This window comes from Eumetopias jubatus, unplaced genomic scaffold (assembly GCF_037043125.1).
Source record: "Eumetopias jubatus isolate StellerSeaLion01/CBP00866 unplaced genomic scaffold, mEumJub1_p1.0 scaffold_15, whole genome shotgun sequence".
Lineage (NCBI taxonomy): Eukaryota > Metazoa > Chordata > Mammalia > Carnivora > Otariidae > Eumetopias > Eumetopias jubatus.
The window spans coordinates 81,288,625-81,312,462 of NW_028274821.1; the positions used below are offsets into that span (position 1 = coordinate 81,288,625).

A 23,838-nucleotide genomic window follows, 5' to 3' on the forward strand; every position below is an offset into this window, starting at 1 on the left:
CTTGACTCTCTCCTACTGGTTCTTCAAGTTTCAGGTGTTTCCTTCTCTGGGAAGACTTCCTTCAAGTCTAGGGTAGGTGTTTCCTGTTTTTCTCTATTATTGTACTTACTATACACTAATGTTCTATTTCTAGTTCTAATAGAAATTTGTTTCTCTTTTCCTCCACTATTAGTTGCTTGCTACCTGTGTGATTTTGAGATAAGCTACTTAATTTCTCTGAGCCTGGGTTTCTGCATCAGTGAAATACAGATGTAAAAATGTAAACGAGATGAACTTAGCACTTAGGACAATGTCTAACACTTTTCCCAATGCCAAGCACACAATGAGCAGTCAATAGTGTTTACTGATTAAATGCAAAATAAGATAATTTGCAAATTTTATTTAATCTCAGAAAAAAGTCACGGGTGCAAAATCAGAATGAGTATGTAGGCCACACATAGGAGAGAGGGCAACTCTCTGAACTCGAATGTTAAATGAATAAAATCAACATCATGAATGAGATTAAAAAAGTCATCTTAGAGATAGAACGTTTCTCAGGCCAGGAAAGACTTGGCTATAACTTATTAGTGGTATTAGCTGTAGAGAAATGATCAGTATGGAAACAAACAAACAAAAACACCCACAGAGCATTATCAGAGATGTTAGAAACGAGATGATTAATCTGGGACAAGAGAATTCAGGCGCTTGAGAACCATTCTGTTACAGAGTGGGAAAGGTTTATCAACATCACCATGGCTTAAAAGAGATCTACCTCTGGATTCTGAATCACACTCTGATAACACTCTCATGCCAAAACCTCTGATTGGTGATTGGCGTGCAGAGTGCTTTTCCAGTTACAAAGCAGGGCACTGGAAACAGGTGGGAACATTTTTTTTGTTGTTGTTAATGAAAAGAAACTGCATCCTTTGTTAAATCAATGCGATGGCATCCTGGTTTATATATAGTGTCCTGCCATCCAACTCTGGTTATTAGGAGTCAGTGTCTCTCTCTGGTCAATTCAATTCTGATTCGATGGCTCTGAAAGATTAAAAGCGAAACCCTCAACAATGATGATCCACCAGTAAGTAAAACAAGAGTTTGGGGAATCTTTCTGCTCTAGCATGTTAGCACTCCTTCCAAACCACCACAGAGTAAAATTCAATGATAAACAACAAAAAAAGCAAAGAACACTAGAAACATTTTTAAAAGATTTATTGTCCATTTTCCAAAGGAATATAATGGTAACAAAAAACCCAAAGACACCTTATTAAAAGTATTTATTCTTAGTATGGAGAACATAATTTCAAGATTCCATATTGTTTTTCAAAGAATATTTATACCCAAGACTTTGAAAGTGGAATCAGAAAGGTGAAAAGGACCAAAACGGGAAAAAAAAAAAGGTGGTAAAGAGAATTCAGAAACAATTTGTTTCCAATCTGTTTGAAGCAGAATTTTAAATAAGACAGTAAGTCCATGAAAATTACTGGGGGAACAAAAACACCATCTTCTTGGAAAGATTAAGGCAGTCAAAGGAATCTGAAAAACACTGGTGCAATTAAGACTAAGTTTGCCTGCTTTCCTGGTTCCACACTGTGTTTCCATGTAGAAACACCACAGATGTAGTGATATAATTACATTAGACAATCCATGATAATGCTGGGGGAAGGGAAGCTTCTCTTTTGTAAAATACAGGTGAAGTCAAATGCCTTAGCCTAAGTTTTGGTCAAAAGTGGTCTCGACTCTAGAAGAAATCATTCAGCTCCTTCCACGGCTGTTGTGGAAATAGGTTTCACATAGTATGGACCTTCACTCAGGTAAGTTCTGAGCCTCAAATAATTTGGGTTCCCAAAGATTTCTGCAATTGTCTTGGAATTGGCAAGTGCTTTCACCAGTTCATATTTAGCATCCTTTGAAGCTTTATCATGCTCCACAGACCGGTCCATCACATATTCCACAAACCCTGGACTATTAAACATAAGTTTCTGAGCCCAGGGTTGATTTGCGATGGCCTGAAATGGAAAGCAGAAAGATTACAACTCCTCTGAGCCTTAAGAAGTTAAATGTGTTACTCGGATAGCACAATCCTTAGAAAAAATTGGGCAATATGAACGTTAAAAATGTTACTTTTTGGGCCACCTGGGTAGCTTAGTCAATTAAGCGTCTGACTCTTGATTTCAGCTCAGGTCATGATCTCAGGGACCTGGGACTGAGCCCTATGTCAGGCTACACACTCAGCAGGGAATCTACTTGAGATTCTCTCTCTCCCTCTGCCCTTCCCCCACTCACACTGTCTCTAAAATAAATAAAAATAAATCTTTAAAAAAATGATACTTTTGCCTAAATAAATTCCCTCCTGAAAATCTAACCTAAGAAAATAATCTAGGGGTGCCTGGATGGCTCAGTCAGTTAAGCATCTGACTCTTGATTTTGGCTCAGGTCATGACCTCAGGGTCATGAAATCGAGCCCAGGGCTGGTTTCTGTGCTCAGAGTGGAGTCTGCTTGTCCCTCTCCCTCTACTACTCCCCCCACTTGCTCTCTCTTTCCCTCTCTCTTGCAAATAAATAAATAAAATCTAAAAAAAAAGAATCTGAATATTAAAAAGCTTTGTTTACAAAGATGCTTATCATAGTGTGAAAGTTATAACATAAATGTCTAATAGTGGGGGGGATAGGTAAGTAAATAATGGTATATAGGAAGAAAAAATTAAATAAACATTAAGAATAATGTTTATAGGGGCGCCTGGGTGGCTCAGGTGGTTAAGCGACTGCCTTCGGCTCAGGTCATGATCCTGGAGTCCCGGGATCGAGTCCCGCATCGGGCTCCCTGCTCAGCAGGGAGTCTGCTTCTCCCTCTGACCCTTCCCCCTCTCATGTGCTCTCTCTCTCTCCCTCTCATTCTCTCTCTCTCAAATAAATAAAATCCTAAAAAAAAATAATTTTTATAAATAGGCAAATCTATGATATTAAAAAAGTAGATCCAAATGGCATAATCACAACAGTGGAAAAATAAAAACTAGAGAAGAAAAGACTACCCTGAAGAAACTCTCATACATGTACACAAGATAGTATTTTTGAGAATGTTCACTGCAGTACCATTTGTAATAGAGAACTACTGAAATCTTCATTGATAGGAGTGATTCAACTGTGGCTATACAATGAAATAATGACCCCTTTTTTTTTTTTAAGATCTTATTTATTTATTTATTTAGAGAGTGCAAGTGGGGGTGGGGCAGAGGGAGAGAGAGAATCTCAAGCAGACTCCACACTGACTACAGAGCTCAATCGGGGCTCAAACTCAGGACCCTAAGATCATGACCTGAGCTGAAATCAAGAGTCAGATGCTTAACTGACTGAGCCACCCAGGCACCCCTGAAATAAAGACTCTCTAATTGCCACTTTTAACATACACAAACCTTAGAAACATAATACTGAAGAGAAAAGAATGATATGAACAGCATGATACCATTCACAAAGTTTAAGTATATACAAAATACTGTTAATTTGTTTAAAGATACACACATATATATGGCTCTGTATATAAAAAGTAATCGGGCTTATAAACCCCGAATTCATGACAGTGATTACATCCAGAGAGGGAGGAAGGGGGGGGTTGGCAGAGAATGGAAAGTATTACTGATGTCTGAAATTTTCACTAAAGGGCGCCTGGGTGGCTCAGTTGGTTAAGCGTCTGCCTTTGGGTCAGGTCATGATCTCAGGGTCCTGGGATTGAGCCCCGCATCGGACTCCTTGCTCAGGGGGGAGTGTGCTTCTCCCTCTCCCTCTGCCCCTCCCCCTGCTTGTGCACTCTCTCGCTCTCAAATAAATAAAATCTTAAAAAAAAAAATAATTCACCAAAAAAAAGGTAAATAAATACTAACGCTAACACTAAAAGGAAATACACAAAACAGGTCTGACTTTAAGTGATTTCAAAAATTTCTACTTCGCAATGTTTCCCAAATTTTAAAATAATGAATAAGCAGCTTTTACGAGAGCTGACACAGCTTAACTCAACCTTGTGGATTTAGGCAAAGCTTGCTGAAGACACACCTGAGCTAGTCCTTTAAGAATGAGTAAGAGGTTAACAAGCAAAGTTGGGGAACAGTGTTGAATGTAGAGGGCACATAAAGGTCCAGAGATGTGAAGCAAGCAGTTTGGTATTACTAGAGCACTGAGTGCCAGAAGGGGAATGGCAGGAAATAGGGCTCAGGAAGAAGTCTCGGGCTGGGTCAATAGAGGACTTGCTTGATGGCAGATAAGTAATCTGGAATTAATTCTGTGATCCCACAGAATCCTGTCCAAACCTCTGCCACAATACCTAATGCCTTTAACTGAAACAATCTGTTTACACATCTGTCTCCCTCATTAGTATACACTAATAGCACAGGGCAGAAGTGCACTACGCACTGGTATTTCCCAGGGCATGGGAGAGGTACGTGCTCATTCTACATAGTCACATGCTGAACTAGCTTCATCCCAGAAGGACCTGAGAAAACGAAGAAGATTCCTACCGTGAACACTTTTAAGGCAGCGCAGTGCAGTTCAGGGAAGGGTTGATTACTGATACCACGGAAGAGCTCCAGAGGATCCCGAGATAAAGAAGAAAACCAGGATTCTGTCATCCGCAGGAGGTCATCAGTCTGCTGCTCAGGCTACAGGGCAGAGAGGAAAAATCTCAAGCCTTTGGAAGTCAGGAATCCTGGGTCTGATGGCATGCTGTCTTTAGTTTGCTATGATCTCTGCTAAGTCTGGAGCACACTTTCCCAAACCCAGCTCAAACTTCCCCAGTTGTTTTCTGTTTTCCTGATGGGGTTGATTAGGGAAGTGCTAGGGTCCTCTCTCTCCAGTTCTAACCTGGATGACTCCACTTTAACTTAAAAAATGTCACTAGTTATAGAGTAAGGGTTATCTTCTTTTACTAAAAGTTGAGTAACATTTATATTAAGTTAACCAGTATTATGTTGACTTATACAGATTTATTCTCCCAAACATATCCCACTGTCCTTCATTAATTTCCCAATTTACTTACCAGTATATAAAAAATAGATGAAATAGAATCCAAACACCTAATTTTGAGCTCTGTCGAGGCATTCTTTGCTTGATATCCTATTTTCATGAGCAAGCGTTCAAAGCGAGTTCCTTTGAAGGATAACAAAATATTTTTTATTGTGGTAAAATTAGTATAAAATTTAACATTTTAACCATTTTTAAGTATAGAGCTTAGTACATCCATTTTGTTGTGCAACCATCATCACTATCCATCTCCAGAACGTCTTCATCATCTCAAACCAAAGCTCTGTATTCATTAAACAGTAACTCCCCATTTTCCCCACCCTCATCCCCTAATAACCAGTATTTTACTTTCTGTCTCTATGTATTTGACTAAGTACCTCACATAAGTGGAATCATGTAATACTTGCCTTTTGAGTCTGGCTTATTGCACTTAGCATAATGTCTTCAAGGTCCCTACATGTTATAGCATGTATGAGAATTTCATTCCTTTTTTTGTTCTGACTGGACCATGCCCAGTGTGGAGCCCAATGTGGAGCTTGAACTTATGACCCTGAGATCAAGACCTGAGCTGAGATCAAGAGCTGGACACTTAACCAACTGAGCCACCCAGGCGCCCCTCATTCCTTTTTAAGATTGGATATTTCATTGTATTGTATATACCACATTTTGTTTATCCATTTGTCCATCAATGAACATTTTGGATTGTTTCTATCTTCTTGGCTATTATGAATAATGCTGTTATGAATATAGGTGTACAAATACCTTTTGAGTCCCTTCTTTCAATTCCCTCGGGTGTGTATCTAGAAGTGTATTTGCTGGATCATACAGTAATTCTCTGTATAATTTTTTTAAAAAGATTTTATTTATTTATTTTAGACAGAGAGTGCACATACAAGCCAGGGGAAAGAGCAGCGGAGGCGGAGGGCAAAAGAATCTCAAGCAGACTCCATGCTGAGTGTGGAGCCCAACGTGGGACTCAATCTCAGGATCTTGAGATCATGATCCGAGCTGAAATCAAGAGTCAGTCACTCAACCAACTGAGCCACCCAGTCACCCCTCTATGTACGATTTTTTGAGGAACCAACCACCATAATGTTTTCCACAGCAGCTGTACCATTTTACATTCCCACTAAATATGTGCCAGGATCTCAATTTCCCTACATCCTTGTCAACATTTGTTATTTTCTGTTTTTGTTGTCTTTTTTTGTCATAATAGCCATCCTAATGGGTATGAAGTGAACAATGAGATTTTTTTAAAATTATGCTTTTATATACTATGACCTCTACCAACCTAACCCAACACAAAAATGAAACATGTAGTTGGAGACCAAGTGACAGGCCTAAAACACACATTTGTATGTAATACAGCATATATATAAGACAAACTGCAGAGGATTTGGAATCAAAGGACCTGGATCTGAGTACAAGATGCCCCACCATCTGTGTGATCTTAAAAATTCTCTTAACTTCTCTGAGTTTCAGCTACCTTATCTATAAAATGAGAATGCCATAGTATGTTCTTTGCTGGACCATAAAAGGATTACATGTCATAGGTAAAAGCACTTAGAAAAGTATATATAAGTAGGATACCAGTTGTGATACACAATAGCATACTAATTTTCAATTCAAGATATACTTCATAAAGGTTTTAATAGTGCCCATATTAGTTTTTGTATAGAATTCAGAGCGCTTTAAGATACTCATGGATGTGCTGTAAAAGCATCATTCTTAACATAAATTTGTAACAAATTTTTGTTTTCTTCCAGGACATTACAAATATAAAACAAATGTGTGTTTTCATTAAATATTCACTATCCCAAGAAACAGTTGTTTATCCTTTTTATGAATATATGAGGGAAACAGGGCCTACAGTAGTGAAGTAAGGATATGAAGTTCAAAAAGCTAAGTCAGTGTTGGAACTGGGACATGAATCCAGGTCTTTCTGACTCTAGTCCATGGTCTCTGGACCATGAATACTATTAAGGAAGGTGTAGAGGGGACACAGTCCTTGGTCTAGCCAAGTAAAAACATAAATAAACAAAAATTCAGTAATAATTATGAGACTTTCTAGGGATGAGTCCAAGGTCACAGTAGAAAGACAGCCGTCTGTAAGAGTAGTTTCTATAATGTAGTTAATGCACCAACAAATGAGCTTATATATTGAATCCTTGTCAAAAATGAAGATATCCCTAAAGAAAGCCAAAATAAGTCATACCAACCTGTTTTTTGTAAAACTTGTTTTCCTTCAACATTGGATCCCAGGATTCCAATTGTGTCCACTGCTACACCAATCATGGTGGGGTCCTGACTTTCTGTCATTTCAAAGACTTTTTCCACAAAGACAGGATAACGCTCACAGATTTGTTGAGGACTATCCATGATAGCCAGGTTTCCAAAAAACTTCACAAATCCTAAAGATATTTACAAAAACATACATTAATAGAGGAGGAAGGCCACATAAATTGTGGGCCCTATGTTTTCATAGGGATGGTAATAAACTACCGGCCAGGAAGGGGAGAATGGTTATAGTACTACACTCAGTTGCCTGGCATTCAGACAGCCCATAAGGAGATACCGAAGGACCTGTGATGTGTGGTCCTGAGAACAGAAACCCCAGGGTATCAATGGAGGTGGATTCAAATACTGAAGCATTGTCATATGCAAGAGGAAGAGTAAAGAACAAGGACCACTGGATACAAATTATAGGAAAGCAAGTCTGGAGTGATTGTAAGGAAGAAATTTTTTTTTTTTTAAAGTAAGCTCTATGCCTAATGTGGGGCTTGAACTCATGATCCTGAGATCAAGAGTCACATGTTCAATACAGACTGAGCCAGCCAGGTGCCCCAAGAAATTTTTAAACAGAGATGTTCATCGATGAAGTAAACTAGGCTACCTAAGGAAGGAATACATTTCCAATTTCTGCAAGTGCTCAAGAAAAAGTAATTAGCCATGTCCTAGAACAGCATGGCTGGAGTAGATCCTGTATTAAAGATTCCAAGAGAGATTTGTTGAATCTGTGAAATATACTGTAAATATCATTAGTAGTATTTTTACTTATGTTGCTTTGACTAAGGTTTCAAGGAAACTATCCTAATGCTCTAAACAGCAATGGTATTTCCAGAAAATCAGAATCAATAAGGCGTGGCTCCCATGGCAATACAGTCCACCTCATTAAGGGGCTGTGGGTATCATCTAAAGAGAATCTGCTCTACAGAAAATAATCCCTGGGGCACTTGGGTGGCTCAGTCATTAAGCGTCTGCCTTCGGCTCAGGTCATGATCCCAGGGTCCTGGGATCGAGCCCTGCATCGGGCTCCCTCCTTGGGCGGAAGCCTGCTTCTCCCTCTCCCACTCCCCCTGCTTGTGTTCCTGCTCTCGCTGTTGTCTCTGTCAAATAAATAAATAAAATCTTAAAAAAAAAAAAAAAAGAAAGAAAATAATCCCTGGCCTCTCCCATCAGAAAGAACGCAGAAAAAACATATACCATCATTTTCACAGAAATCAGTATTTACCTGGCAAATAGAAGCTAGAGAAAGGGTCTGAATCTGCCCCAACAATTATATTAGAAATCTGATCAATTACTCCTTCTTGAGCAAGGTACTGTCTTCCATGATGAGTATATGCCAGTGATGTCACCATTTCTATACAGGTGGCTCTGAAATGCCAAGATTTTGCATGTGGTTAACATAGTTTATAAACTGCTTTCATAGGCTATCTTACTTAATTCTTTTAATCTGAAAGTTCAGTAACCCCGGCTCTACTTTTCAGATGAGGACACAAGGATGAGAAAATTGCAGTGATTTGTTCAGAATCACATTGTTATTACAAGGTAGAGTTTAGACTTAAATTCTGACCTTCTGACTTGAGGCGCATTACTATTTCCACCATGACAGGGCTGCTTCCTAAAGAATTTTTTTTAATTTTTATTTTGAAATGTCACACATATACAAGAGTATAAGAGATCAGTGCATATGTCCCCATGTACCCATAATCCTAATTGCATAGCCATCATGATTTTGCCTTACATAAGATTTTTGACAAGATTTTGCTTTTCATCTTTTTTCCTCCATTTTTGCCGAATTATTTTAAAGCAAATTCTAGTCTAGCCATTTATCCCTGCATACTTCAGTATGCATCTCTAAAAAACATGAATATTTCCTCACACAACTATAATGTCATTTCCACATATTTTAAAAATTGATAAAAATTCTTGGCATCAGGGACCTTTGGCTCCACTGGGCTGGTTGGCTTTTACTATTGCAGTGGTGACGCCTTTATCCTGTCTTTCTCAGACTCTTAACATCTGGAGGTCTTCTTACTCCTCTCAGCTCTTCCATCTAGATCCATAAGCCTGGGCCTTTCTTACAATCTCGCTCTTTTTTTTTTTTTTCCCGTCTACCCTCAACTCACCAACATGAGCGCAGATCCAGCTCTGCCCCAATGCCTGCCTGGCCCCAAAGCACCCAGTTCTAGGAACTCTTCTCCAATGCCTGAGATTTATGGGCCTGAAGAAAATTATGCGTCCCTGCAAATGTCATCTGCTGAGACACCCCACGCAGAGACCATCTCTCTTCTTCCTTCATCCATGGATCTGCTTGTTCAGGACAGCCCCAACTCCTCCACCAGTCCCAGGGTAAAACTACCACCCACTTCTGGAGAGGAGAGAACAGTGAGGAAGGAAGATATGGCCCAGGGCAAGAAACAGAAGATCAGGACCGTGTTCTCTCAGACCCAACTCTATGTCCTCAACGATTGATTTCAGAGACAGAAATACCTCAGTCTCCAGCAGATGCAAGATCTTTTCAACATTCTGAACTTTAGCTATAAGCAGGTGAAGACCTGGTTCCAGAACCAGAGAAGGAAATGTAAGAGGTGGCAGAAAAACCATTGGCCAAAGGAGAGCAAGAGTGTGACTCAGAACAGCACAGCAACCACAGAATACCCAGGCTTCTATTCCTACCACCAGAGATACCTGAGGAACACTTCTGGAAACCTTCCAATATGGAGCAACCAGACCTGGAATAACCCGAATTGGAGCAACCAGATCTGGGAACAGCCAGTCTTGGAGCAACTCCTGGAACGGCCAGTCTTGGAGCAACCATTCCTGGACCAGTCAGACCTGGTGCCCCCAAGCCTGGAACAATCAGCTCCAGAACTGTGAAGAGGAATCCCTGCAGCGCAGATCCAATTCCAGCAAAATTCCATCAGCGATTTGGAGTTCATCTTAGAAACTTCTGGGGAAAGCCATAGTGTAATACAACAATCTGCTAAGTATTTTAGTACCCAGCAAATAATGGATTTGTTCCCAAATTACTCTGTGAACATACAGCCTGAAGATGTGTGACGATGAGTATATTATTCGATCTCAATTTGGGCGGTGGCTGTATTACTTCTCCTAGGCTTTGTCTTTTAGGGTCCTATATATCTCTGCCTCAATATTCTCTTTCCCATTATTCTTATTGTGTCCACTGAGGGGGTACCATTGGAGTCAAAGAGGCTTCAGTAGCATTGGCTGCTATGGACAACATGATAAAAGGTGTTTCTGGCTATAGATAACTAGATACAATCCTAATGTGGATATCTTTAGGCTCTAGAATCTCACCTCAAGAATAGGAAGTGAAGACACAAAGACGTGTGATGAAGGATAATTTGTATTTTCTGAGATTGTGAGGCTTTTCTTGTTAATAACCTCAACTGTTAACGGTGAAGGGTTAAGCTATAATGTGCTTCATTGATTTCCTCTGTCCCTTGTGATGTTTTACTAGAACTGTTAATTTGTTCATTATTCTAGTATTTGTAGAAAGATGTTTTGTATTTTAATGTATCATGATAATAGTACCAGTTTGGCTGATTGGTTTATAGGTTTAAGTACAAATAAATAAAATAACCACTTAAAAAAAAATTTCTTGGTATCAGGGCGACTGGGTGGCTCAGTCAGTTAAGCAGCTGACTTGATTCCAGCTCAGGTCATGATCTCAGCATCCTGGTTACTAAGTCCCAAAGCTGTTTCCTGGACCTCCAAAAAAAGACGTTTTGTTTTAAGAGCTCTCTCAGCCAACATACCTGACCAGCACATCCTCCCCAGTCAACTCTCTGAGGAGCTGGGTTACCAATCCACTGGTGGTACAGTAGGTTAAAGATTCTGGTGACACAGAAGAAATCTCCACAATTAACTGAAAGAAAAAAACAGAAAAAGCAAAAAGGTCAAAACAGCCCCAAATCTGTTAAATCTCATTTTTTTAATAGTTATTTAGATTTTTATAACCAAACAGGTTCTTTCGTCCTTTCTCAATTCTTTCAATGACAAGATGAAATGAAACCTCTTCTAACATAAGGAAGAATACTCTTTAAAGTTCCCTGGCCCAAGGCTTTTAATACTACTTCTTTTTTTTAATTAATTTTTTTTATTATGTTCAGTTAGCTGCTGTATAGTACATCATTAGTTTTTGATGTAGTGTTCAATGATTCATTAGTTGCATATAACACCCCGTGCTCATCACAACACGTGCCCTCCTTAGTACCCATCACCCTGTTACCCCATTCCCCCACCCCCCTCCCTTCTGAAACCCTCAGTTTGTTTCTCGGGGTCCATAGTCTCTCATGGTTCATCTCCCTCTCTGATTTCTCCCCCTTCAGATTTCCCTCCCTTCCCCTATGGTCCTCAGTGCTATTTGCTTATGGTCCACATATGAGTGAAACCATACAATTGTCTTTCTCTGCTTGACTTACTTCACTTAGCACCCCTCTAGTTCCATCCATGTCGATGCAAATGGTGGGTATTTATCCTTTCTGATGGCTGAGTAATATTCCATTGTATGTATGAACCACATCTTCTTTACCCATTCATTTGTTGAAGGGCATCTCGGCTCCCTCCACAGTTTGGCTATCGTGGACACTGCTGCTATGAACACTGGGTGCAGGTGCCCCTTCTTTTCACTACATCTGTATCTTTGGGGTAAATACCTAGTAGTACATTTGCTGGGTTGTAGGGAAGCTCTATTTTTTACATCTTGAGGAATCTCCATACTGCTTTCCAGAGTGGCTGTACCAGCTTGCATTCCCACCAACAGTGTAAGAGGGTTCCCCTTTCTCAACATCCTCGCCAACACTTGTTTCCCGTCTTGTTAATTTTTGCCATTCTAACTGGTGTAAGGTGGTATCTCATTGTAGTTTTGATTTGTATTTCCCTGATGGCTAGTGATGTTGAGCATTTTTTCATGTGTTAGATCTCAGTTTAAATTAAACACAGGACTAGGCACTTAATATAACTGAATTTTTAAAAAAATCCATTATTTGTCTCCATAAGTAGAAAAACTTCATTGAACATGTAAGAATTACTTTGGCACGGAAATACTCCATTATATCTGATTGTACTTGTGCCATTTTTTTTTTTTTTAAGAAATCATCAATCAGGGTACAAAAGTCTAAATCAGCAAAAAAATGGTTAAAAATCATTCATTCATTCATACATTCTATCAGTCAGTCATTCACTTAGTCACTCCACAAAGCTGTCCTGAGGGCTTACGGAGATATAGGACATTGAAGGATTTTAAGCACAGGAATGACAGAACCAGATTTGAATATTTAAAAGATCATCCTGACTGCATCCAAAAATAGACTAGTGGTATCAAAAATGGATGAGCAGAGACCAGTCTGGATGCAAATAGAACAGTCCAGGTGAGAGATACTGGTAGCTTAGACTAGGGTAGTGGTGGCTATATCAAGGAAGAGAAATGCATGGTTTAAGTAAAACTGACACCATATGGACCTAATGGATATGTGGCAGGGAGAACAAGGCCTCACAGAGAATGAGCTCAAGGTCTAATACGCAACCATGCTGACTATGATACAGGGCCAGTGTGTTGCTATTTTTGACTGGAGCATGGGCTGGGTAAGGAAGCTTAGGAGTTTGGTTTGAGCATGAGTGTGAGGGGCCTAGAATACATAGGTCTAAAGGGGGAACAGTGAGTAAGCTGTTGGACATGAGGGTCCGAGCTCAGAAGAGAGGTCTGGGTTGGAGGTGTATGGAGTCATCCCATATAGACGGGAACTGAAATCATAAGATGAATAAAATTGCCTAGAAATGAATATACAGTGCGAACAGGGTTTGGGAATTCACCTTCATGAACTCCAACAATTAAAAGTTCAATAGAAGATAATGAGCCAGGACACTGAGAAGAAATAGCTAGAGAGGTGGAAGGGAAACCAGGATAGCATGGTATTAAGACATGCAAAGTAAGAAAGTGTTGTGAACAGGGAATTAGACTGTCAACGGTTCCATTTTGTATATGCAGCCTATTAACTGTATGGCCTGGGTCAGCTACTCCATCAATAGTGAGGTTAATGATGATCATGTATAGGGTTTACCATAAAAACTGAAGACAATATATGTGGAGATTTAGCACAATGGTAAGTACAAAGTGGGTGCAAATGAGAGTCATTTCTTCATCTTACTACTATAATTATTTCAAAGTCTAGTTTTAACATTATCTCCTTTATTATAGTACTTTATGTAGTGCACTGTAAATATTTTTTAAATGACTGTCCCACATACTAGGCTGGGAGTTCACCCCCATATCCCCAGCATCTAATATAGGGCCTAACACAGGGCCTAACACACTCAATGAATACATGGTAAACAAGCCATCTTGCCTTCCAGTGTAAGCTCCACTGCATTCTGAATTGTAGGCATCAGAAAGTGTGCGGGGTGCCTGGGTGGCTCAGTCATTAAGCGTCTGCCTTCAGCTCAGGTCGTGATCCCAGGGTCCTGGGATCGAGCCTCACATCCTGCTCCCTGCTCTGCGGGAAGCCTGCTTCTCCCTCTCCCACTCCCCCTGCTTGTGTTCCCTCTCTCACTGTGTCTCTCTCTGTCAAATAAATAAATAAAATCTTTCAAAAAAAAAAAAAAAAGAAAGTGTGCTTTTAGGGACACCTGGCTGGCTCAGTTGGGGAGTGTCCGACTCTTGATTTTGGCTCAAGTCATGATCTCAGGGTCATGAGATCGAGCCCTGCATTGGGCTCCATGCTGAGCATGGAGACTGCTTAAGATCTTCTTTTCCTCTCCCTCTGCCCTTCCCCCTGCACTCCTGCACTTTCTCTCTCTCTCAAAAAAAAAAAAAAATGCATGCTTTTAGTCTTACCTCATACACTCTGTATCGAACAATGTCATTTGTTTTCATTACCCTTTTCAAATCATCCAGCAGATTGCTTTCAAATAAAGCCTCCAGTCCAGCTTGGGTTAGTGATATTCTTGACAGGGACTTAATGGCCTTATAAGGAAAGAAAATATCTCTTAAATCATAAAAATGCAAAATATTAATATTTACTTCATGAGATTGATGTGAAATCAGTATGTGGAATGCATCTTGCACAATGAGCATTCACTGTGTTTTAGGTATCATTATTTAAAACTGAAAAAGATACATAGTATTGCCACTAGAAAACACATGATGTAAATTTTGTTTCTTATCAAGCAACCTAATATAAGCTCCATGATGGATAATTCACATATGTGTATTCTAGAAAACAGGAAGGGTTTACTGGTATTTATTTGACACCATTTATTTATCTGATATCATCTATATGAGGTTACCAATTCAACTATACAAATCATCCATCCTAAACTTGCACCTCTCAATCCAGAAGGCCTTCTTTTGTTTTTTAGGATACTCTGTGTATTTAAGCTGATGGTTCTAGGTGACTCACCGCTTTAGCTACAGACAGATTGTCTCCACCAATACAATAAACAATCTGTTTTAGTAATTCAGCATTATTTAGAATCTCAGTAACAGCATCAGAATTTTCAACAATTCTTCCGACCTGAAATAAAAAAGCAATCAGAAACTCCCTTAGTGTGCATTTATCTTAGGAGTTACTGATTACAGCTATAAGACAAGCCATTAAAAATTACAAATGACCCAAATTCATTAAAGCTGAAACACTCATGGTATAGTCACATTATTGAAAAGAAAGAAAAAAATTAACAGTAAAGAATTGACACTTCAGTGAGAGAAGACAAAACAAATTCTAGTTCTATCAATTTTTAGCTACACTGACCTTGGGCAAATTAACTAACTTCTTTGAACCTAATTTCTTATCTGTTAAATGAGAATACTATACTTAACTGCAGGATAGTTATGATGATTGAAGGAGACTAAACAGGACAAGTACCTACTATGGTGTCTAGCACATAAATGGTCAGAGAATCAATCAATACTTTCTCCTTTTCTGTTGAATTAATACTTCCAGAGGAGAGAAGGAAAAACAGTACTTGAATGCCTACTAAGTAACTAACTGCTTAACAAACAGCTTAACAAAATAATCCTCAGCAGCAGCTCTTCACCCAAATAGTAGAGTATTTTGGTTACTAGGGTTATAAGAGTTACTGTCTCAATTTCTTGGTTTAGTGACCTTTACAATAGTACTTTTTTCATGCCACTATAATAAGAACTAATATGGCAATTACTTTCTCTAGACAAGGAGCTCCTTGAAGGAAAGAAATAGGCTTTATTTATCTTGGTAGCTCTAACAGTATATGGTATAATGCCTGGCATGTAAAAGGAATTCAGTCAGTATTTGATGAATGAATATTTCAGACAATACTTATTAGAACTCCTTACTTTAGCTTGGATCCTCCTGGTTATAGTTAGCTATGCACACTAGAATAGACTAGATACTTCCTAGGCACAGAGAGAGATTCTGTTTTCTTTATCTCTCTATCTTTGGCACCCAACACAGAGCCTGGTCCAGAGCAGGTGGTCACTAAATGTCAGTTCCCTTATTATGTGCTAGTAAAATTTCATACCTGGGATAGAGTGAGAATTTTTACGGAATCATCAGGGTGAGTCAGTCCCCTCTGAAGGTCAGCCCCAAGGTTCCGGGCCATGTGAACTGGCTCCACAGCTTGGAGCAATCTCTCCAGAATTGATACACACAAAGTGATCTGTTCCCTAAAGGAGACGTCATAGATCTCATTAGTTTGTGTCCTGCCAGGTACGTAGTAACAACCTATTAATATCTGAAGCCTGGCTCAATGAGGATCTTCTCCACACAGAATTCCCTTTAAAATACTAACTTTGGGGGCGCCTGGGCGGCTCCGTTGGTTAAGTATCTGCTTTTGGCTCAGGTCATGATCCCTGGGTCCTGGGATCAAGCCCCGTCCCCATGGCGGGCTCCCTGCTGGGGGGAGCCTGCTTCTCCCTCTCCCCGCTGCTCGTGCTCTCTCTCTCTTGCTATCTCTCTCCCTCTCTCTCAAAAAATAAATAAAATCTTAAAAAAAATACTAACTTCTACTAATTTACTAAACATTTACTAAGTACCCATTATGTGCCATGCCTGTGCTGGGGCTACAAAGAAGGCTAATTCTCTAGCCTCAATGAGCTCAGTCCAAAGGAAAATATGGAACGACAGAAAGGCAACTATAATCAGGTGGATAAATGTTAGAGGTTAGGATTATGAAGCTATGGGAGCTCAAAAAAGAACACAGGGATCAGGAAGCCCTCCCAGAGGGGGTAATAGCTCAGCTAAATTTTAAGAAAAAGTGGGGATTATCTAGGAGGACAAAGGTGTTCCAGGTAGGACACATGAAGGGGAACAGAGGAATGAGGCAGTGTTATACATTCAAGGAAATACAAGGAGCTCCATTTCACTGGGATAAGAATGGGAGAGAACTGGGGAGAAGGTAAAAGGGGGGTATGAATGGGGAGCAATAAAAAAGGAAAGATGCACAGAAGCCAGATTCTGATGGGTCTTTTTTGTCATGCTACAGAATTCAGACTTTTTCCAGAAGGCAATGGCAAGCCATGAAGTGGTTTTAAGCAGAAAGTAACATGATGAGATCTGACTTGAGGAAGTCACTCTGCATCAGTTAGAGAAAGCATTTTTCAGTTAGAAGGCCGGTGATGAGGGAGTGAAACGGGGGAGTAGTAAGGAGGGATGGAGAAGAGGGAAAAGATTCAGGAGCAATTAAAGAGGTAAATTAATCAGAACTGGATACAGTTGTTGTGGATACAGAAGATGTTTTAAGAATAATTTCCTTTTCTCTTTTGGGCAGTACAAGTAAACAGCCCAGGCACTCATATACTGTTAATAGGAGCATACAATTAAACTGATACAACTTTTCTAAAAGTTGATTAAGCAATACATAGCAAAAGCCTTAAAAATGAACGTAACTTTTTTAACTTAGGGATTCCACTTTGTATAACTGCACCTAAGGGAATGATTAAGAATGTTTATTATACCCAAGATAACTGAAACCATATGTCCACACAGAATTTGTACGTGGATGTTCATAGCAATAGAAACAACCCAAATGTCCATCAATTAATGAATGGATAAACACAAACCAGTTTTATCCACCCAATGGAATATTATACAACATGGATGAAATGTGGAAATATGCTAAGTGAAAGAAGCCAGACATAAAAAGCTTCCTTTTGATGATGATTCCATTTATATGAATGTCCAGAACAGACAAATCTATAGAGACAGAAAGCAAATTCCTGGTTGTCAGGGGCTAGGGGAGGGACAGATAGGAAGGAGGAAGGCGGAGGAAGGACTGTTAATGGATATGGATTTCTTTTCCTTTTTAAAAAAACTGTGACTGGATATACCATGGAATTTACCATTTTAACCATTTTTTAAATGTACAGTTCTTTGCATTAAAGTTCATTCACATTGCTGTGCAGCCATCACCATCAACCATCTCTAGAACTTTTTCATCTTCTCAAATGGAAAACTCTGTATCTATTTTTTAAAGATTCATTTATTTATTTGCTAGAGAGAGAGAGTACGAGAGAGCATGGGCAGGGGGTAAGGGCAGAGGGAGAAGCAGACTCCCCGCTGAGCAAGGAGCCCAGCACGGGGCTGGATCCTAGGACACCAGGATCATGACCTGAGCTGAAGGCAGACACTTACCCAACTGAGCCACCCAGGCGCCCCAAACTCTGTATCTGTTAAACAGTAACTTCCTATTCTCCCCTCCCCTGAACCCCTAGCAACCACCATTCTACCTTCTCTCTCTAAATGTGACTACCCTTGGTGCCTCATCTAATTGGAATCATACAATATTGTCCTTTGTGACTGGCTTAGTTCACTTAGAATGTTGTCTCCAAGTTTCCTCCATGTTGTAGCATGTGTTAGAAGTTCCTTTCTTTTTAAGGCTGAATAATACTCCATTGGATGTATATACCACACTTTATCTATTCATCTGCTGGTAGATACTTGAATTGCTTTGTTATTGTAATTTCAATTTGCATTTCCCTAATGACTAATGATGTTGAGTATCTTTTCATGTGCTTATTTGCCAACCTTGTGTCTTCTTGTTCAAATATTTTGCCCATTTTTAAATTAGATACTTCTCTTGTTTCTGAATTTTGAAAGCTCTTTATATATTCTGAATACAAGTCCTTTATCAGATATACTCTTTGCAAAGATTTTTCTCCATTTGTGACTTGCCTTTTTATTCTCTTAACTGTGGCCTTTGAAGAGCAGAGTATTTAATTTTGATGAAGTCCAATTTATCAATTTTCCTTCTATGGATCACGCTTTTGGTGTCACACCAAAGAAATCTTTGTTCAACCCAAGGTCATAAAAATTCTCTCCCAGGTTTTCTTCTAGAAGTTTTATAGTTTTAGGTTTTATATTTAGGCCTATAATCTCTCATACACTGTTGGTGGGAATGTAAAATGGTACAATTACTTTGGAAAACGGTTAGACGGTTTCTTAAAAAGTTAAATACACACCTGACATATGATCTAGCCATTTCACTCCTAGGTATTAACTCAAAGAGAAAAGAATATGTCTATGTAAAGACTTGTACACAAATGTTCATAGCAGTATTATTTGTAATAGAGTCAAACTGAAGACAGCTCAAATGTTCACCAGCAGGTAAACCGAAAACAAATGTGGTACATCTATACAAGGGACTACTACGTAGCAACAAAAAGGAATGAAGTATTCATCTACACCACATGGAAAAATTTAAAATAATTATGATGAGTGAAAGAAACTAGAGTACATATTGTGGGATTCCATTTATATAAAACTCTTTTAAAAAAAAAGGCAAACTTATCTGTAGTGATCAGTGGTTGCCTGGCTGAGGTGGAAAGGGATTACAAAGAAGCACAAGGAAACTTCTGGGGGTAAGAGATATCTTTGCTATCTTGACTGTGGTGATGGTTCCATGGGTGTATACATATGTCAATATGTCAATACCTGTCAAATTGTGTAGTTTTTTTTAAAGATTTTATTTATTTACTTGACACAGAGAGAGAGCAAGAGAGCACAAGCAGGAGGAGTGGCAGAGTGAGAAGCAGGCTCCCTGCTGAGCAAGGAGCCAGATGCAGGGCTCAATCCCAGGTCCTGAGATCATGACCTGAGCTGAAGGCAGACGCTCAACCAACTGAGCCACCCAGGCGCCCCTCAAATTGTTTATTTTATTATGTGCAGTTTATTTTATGCAAACCACATTTCAATAAGGCTATTTTTTTTTAAAAAGCAGCCATAGGTTAAACTGTATAGTGCATAAATTTCAGATCACATGTGGCCCTTTATAGTAAAAAGCCAAAGAGTTAATAATTTACAATCAATCTCCATATTGTAAAGCAATAATCTTAGGACTCACTTTCTATCACAAAAACTGCTGTCAAGATTCTAGATTTTCATCTATTAGATCAGATTCTGAACCAATATATAGCAACCTGGTTTTGCCGGGATAATAGAAATATCTAGAGACTGCCAGTCTACTATCTGCAGAAGAATTATTCTCACAAATTGCAACTGGTATCTCTTATGTACCCAGTTCTGAATTACCCTGTTTTTAAATTTCCATTAAAACTGTTTCCTAGAGCACTGCTCCTTCATTAGGCAAAACACATCCCCGATGCACCTTATTCTTCAAACTCCCATTCATTTCAGTTCCTACTGTATCTCTGGTGTTAATTTAGGTTATGACTTTTGAAATTTTCTTCATCCCTGATATAAAGTGGTTGGACTAGGTGGCCTCTTTAAAATTTATGAGTCTAATCTTCTATTTGGCATATATTGTACTATGTGCTACACCCTAAGAGGGATGCAGAGATGAACAAAATATGTCCCCTGCGTTCAAAGGATTTTCAAACCAGAAGCAAACACATAAAGAACTATAATATAATGCAACAGTGTCAAGTATCATTAACAGAAATAATGATAATGTCTCTTAGGAGATCTGAGGATCAGTCCCTTGAAACTGGAGTGGCCAAGTGAGACTTTCTGGAGGTGACAGCACTTTACCTGGGCTTTCAAGAATGGAAAGAATTTGGAGAGAGGGAGGGCATTTCAGTTAGAAGGGCCGGCATGAACAAAGTTACGAAAGTGCCAAGTCATGCTCAAGGGAAAGTAAATGTGCCACGTGGTAGCTGAAGCAGATGAAGTATTTGTGGAGGAGTGGAGGGAAAAGATGAGGCTGGAAAAGTAGGATGGAAATATACTGTAAGGGCCCAAATGCCAGAAAAAGAAGTCATGATTTCATAGTGTAGACAATGGGAAACCATGGCAAAGATCTGAGACAAATGACCCAAGAAGTTAACTGGTTGCTCTGTGGGAAGAACGTGCTGGACAAAGAAGCTTAAAAGTAGTGAGTCAGACTAATAGCAAGTTACCCAGCAAGAGGGAGAAAATGAGGGCCTGAATTAAAGAGGACAGAAAAGAGATATTTCATAGGCAGAACCTGATAATGTTAACTAATGGATTTAATGAAGCAGAACATGTATAAAAAAGGGAGGAATCTCGGAAGGATAGAGCCAAGAAAGCCCCCTGAAATCACCCAGTGTTGATCCAGTGATTTTTTTTTACCGTTTCAAGTAGAAGGATCACTTTTACATTTCTGGATCACAAACGTGTACAAACCAGTGGCGCAATCGGTTAGCGCGCAGTACTTATACAAAGTGCTTTTTAATCAAACAGTACAGATGTGCATAAAATGAAAAAAGTTGCCATCCTAAGTCCCACTTCTGTATTAACAGTTTCTGCTGTACCTTTCAGATATTTTCAGTGTTCTACTAGTCTGTGTAGTGGGGAGGGGGGACGGCGATTGAATCCTTAAAAACATTACACATAATGGAATCATAAACTCCTACAATTTCCCTTTTTCATTCAACAACATATATTAGAGATTTTTCCATGTCCACATATACAGATCTACCTCAATTCTTCTGCTAGCTGCACAGGGTTACACAGTAATGTATCATAATTTATTTCCAACCCCTTTTAACGGATATTTAGGTTGTTTCTAGTTTTTTGCTGTCACCTTCTGTCATGCAGCCTTCTCTCTATACAGGACATTTTGAGTGCGCGCATACCTGCCTGTTCCATGCCTACGGATCAAAAGATACGTGAATTTTAAAATGTGGGTGGACCTTGTCAAATTACCAGGATAGGACCCCTTCTTAAGAGGAAAGAAAGGCACGAACCCGTACACATGATTGCGGAGCCTCCTAGGTGGGCAACCTCGCCTTCCCTCTCCAATTCCTATTTCAAGGATGAAGGCAGTGAGGCCGGGCGACGGCCAGGGTCACACAACTCGGAGGCTGGACTGAGCGCCGCGTCTGGCCCCGCGACCCAGGGTCCCTCCCGCTAAAGTGTCAGCGACTTCTTCACCCTCCCTGCGACTGGGGAGAACCCTTCCCCTCCTCCCAGCCACCCTCGTCTCCATGCTTGGGGTCGTCTCACCGATGGTTCTCGTTGAGCAGGGAGAAGAGCGGGCCGAGGCGCAGTTCGGCCGCTAACTCGCGGAGCTCGCTGAGCGGCACGGTCTGCAGCACCGAGTGAAGCGCGCGCAGCTCCTCCAGCGGCGCTTCCAGTCGCGACACTTCTCTCAGCAGCGCCAGCGCCTGGGCCGCCATCGCGCTCCTCCCGCCCCGGCTGCCGGCTCCGCGGGCTCCCGGCTCCCGGCTCCGGGCGAGCCGCTCCGAGCCTCGCGAGATCTGCGGGGCGAGGCCTCCCTGCCCGGGGTTTCGGCCGGGACTGCGAGCTGCCCCGGCCGCACCAATAGCAATGTGGGGGCCGGCGGGCCGCGCGCGCGCTCGGGGGCCGCCAAGCCTCGCGAGACCGGGGCCGTCAAGGAGCTGGGCCAACTGTCGCCGGTGTTTGCGGGGTCGCGGCCGGGCGTCATCGCGGGCGCCGCTCGGGGGGTCGCGGAGGCCGACTTTCCGGTCGGCTTGCGTATTTCCCTCAGAGAGCGAAGGCGCGTCAGATGCCCGGCAAGCGGAGTGGTGACAATGAGGACCCACAGAAGGTTAAACGGCCTCGCGGGCGGCCGCCCGGGCCCAAAGCCAGGCTGTCGGCTGCGGCGAGGGCGGCGGTGGTGGAGGCCGCCGCGGCTTGGGCAGCGGCCGAGGCCACCCCAGGCGGCGCGGAGGCTATGGGCATCCTGCTTCCGGGCCAGACACGAGTCAAGAGGAGGCGGAGGGTCATGCCTCTGGAGGACAAGATGAAAATTCTCGAGAAGCTGGAAGAAGGCGTGAGTAACACCGACGTGGGGCGCCTGTTTGGCGTCCACGAGTCAACCGTGCGCACCATTAAGAAAAACGAGAAGGCCATCAGGGCCAGCATGGAGAGTGTTTCGCCGGTGTGCTCCAAGGTGCTGTGCGTTCCCCGTGATGTAAACATCGAGAAGATGGAGACCGAGTTAACCTTTTGGGTGGAGGACCAGACCATAGGAGGGCGGCCTCTGACGCTGAAAGCCATCTGCAGCCAGGCCAAGCGCATTTACAAGCAGCTGGTCGAAACCACTGGGAACGGCAACCCGGATAAGTTCCATGCGAGCAAGGGATGGTTTGAGAAGTTTAGGAACCGCTACAGTCTGCGAAATTCGAGGCTGATGGGGGAGGAAGAACCCCTGAATGCCCAGTCGGCACCCAAGTATTCCAAACAAGTCCAGAGACTCATCAGAGCCAGAGGCTACGTGCCCCAGCAGGTCTTCAACGCCGAGGAGGTGAGCCTGTTTTGGAAGTGCATGCCTTCACGTACTTTTAGGGAAAAAGACAAAAACCCCGAACGCTTAGAGGAAGCTAAAGACAGGATAGCCCTCATTTTTTGTGCCAACGCCGCCGGTGACAAAATGATAAAACCCTTGCTGCTTTATAAAGACCCCAACCCCACTTGTCTTTTGGAAAAAGATAAAAACCGCCTTCCCGTGTTCTGGCGATCACACCCTAAAGTATCATTAACCGCTGCCCTCTTTTTGGATTGGTTTCATAATTGTTTTATCCATCAGGCCCGGAGTTATTTAATAGAAAAAAATCTTGAGTTCAGAGTGTTGCTAATTCTGGACAGAGGTCCCAATCACCCAGACTCATTATTCTTTGCTCATCCTAATGTTGATATTGTGTTCCTCCCTCTGGAAGGCGCTAGCTATCTTCAGCCCTTGGACCAGGGTGTAATTGAAGCATTCAGGAGGTATTACACCAAGCATATGTTTGACCACTTTGCTGACTGTATTGAAAAAAACCCTTGCCTTACTTTGAAAGAAACATGGCAACAATACAACATTGCTGATGCTTTGGTAGTGATAAAAGAGGCAATGGATGATATAAAACCGGCTGCCCTTAATAAAGCCTGGTGGAAACTTTGGGATGATGTTGTGAATGATTATGCATGTTTCCCTAGAGCTAATGAAGAAGTTGCAAAAATCGTAGAGTCTGCAAAACGGATGGACTTTAAATTCCTTGACATCGAAGAGGGTGAAATTAATGAGCTGCTCAAGTTTCAGGCTTTGGCCATAACTGAGAGAGAGTCTGTATCAGTAAATACGGAAGAAGACAAGTCCCCGGAACCAGAGGTAAAGATGAATTTAAGGAAATTGAATGCTGTC

The 23,838-nt window shown here is 41.1% G+C and overlaps 1 protein-coding gene and 1 pseudogene across 1 annotated transcript; one reads left to right on the forward strand and one right to left on the reverse strand.

The window, feature by feature from the left end:
- Window positions 1-1,176: 1,176 nt before the first annotated feature.
- On the reverse strand, window positions 1,177-21,889 carry PSMD5 (proteasome 26S subunit, non-ATPase 5). Its single transcript, XM_028107757.2, has 10 exons — window positions 21,696-21,889; window positions 15,793-15,937; window positions 14,694-14,807; window positions 14,129-14,257; window positions 11,052-11,161; window positions 8,501-8,643; window positions 7,209-7,400; window positions 5,006-5,115; window positions 4,488-4,628; window positions 1,177-1,988 (listed from the first exon to the last, which is right to left on the reverse strand). The coding sequence occupies exons 1-10, from the start codon at window positions 21,866-21,868 to the stop codon at window positions 1,731-1,733; spliced, it is 1,515 nt and encodes a 504-aa protein (XP_027963558.1). The 5' UTR covers window positions 21,869-21,889; the 3' UTR covers window positions 1,177-1,730.
- LOC114212785 (homeobox protein NANOG-like) lies at window positions 9,403-10,786 on the forward strand (annotated as a pseudogene).
- Window positions 21,890-23,838: the final 1,949 nt, after the last annotated feature.

Bases quoted from the DNA above. Each gene is read 5' to 3' on its own strand.
- PSMD5 (XM_028107757.2), bottom strand. From the start codon at position 21,868: ATGGCGGCCCAGGCGCTGGCGCTGCTGAGAGAAGTGTCGCGACTGGAA. The intron at 15,938-21,695 runs GTGAGACGACCC...CGTCTCCTTTAG, and splicing joins CTGCTCAACGAGAACCATCG to GGAACAGATCACTTTGTGTG. The intron at 4,629-5,005 runs GTAAGTAAATTG...TCTGCCCTGTAG, and splicing joins CATCTATTTTTTATATACTG to CCTGAGCAGCAGACTGATGA.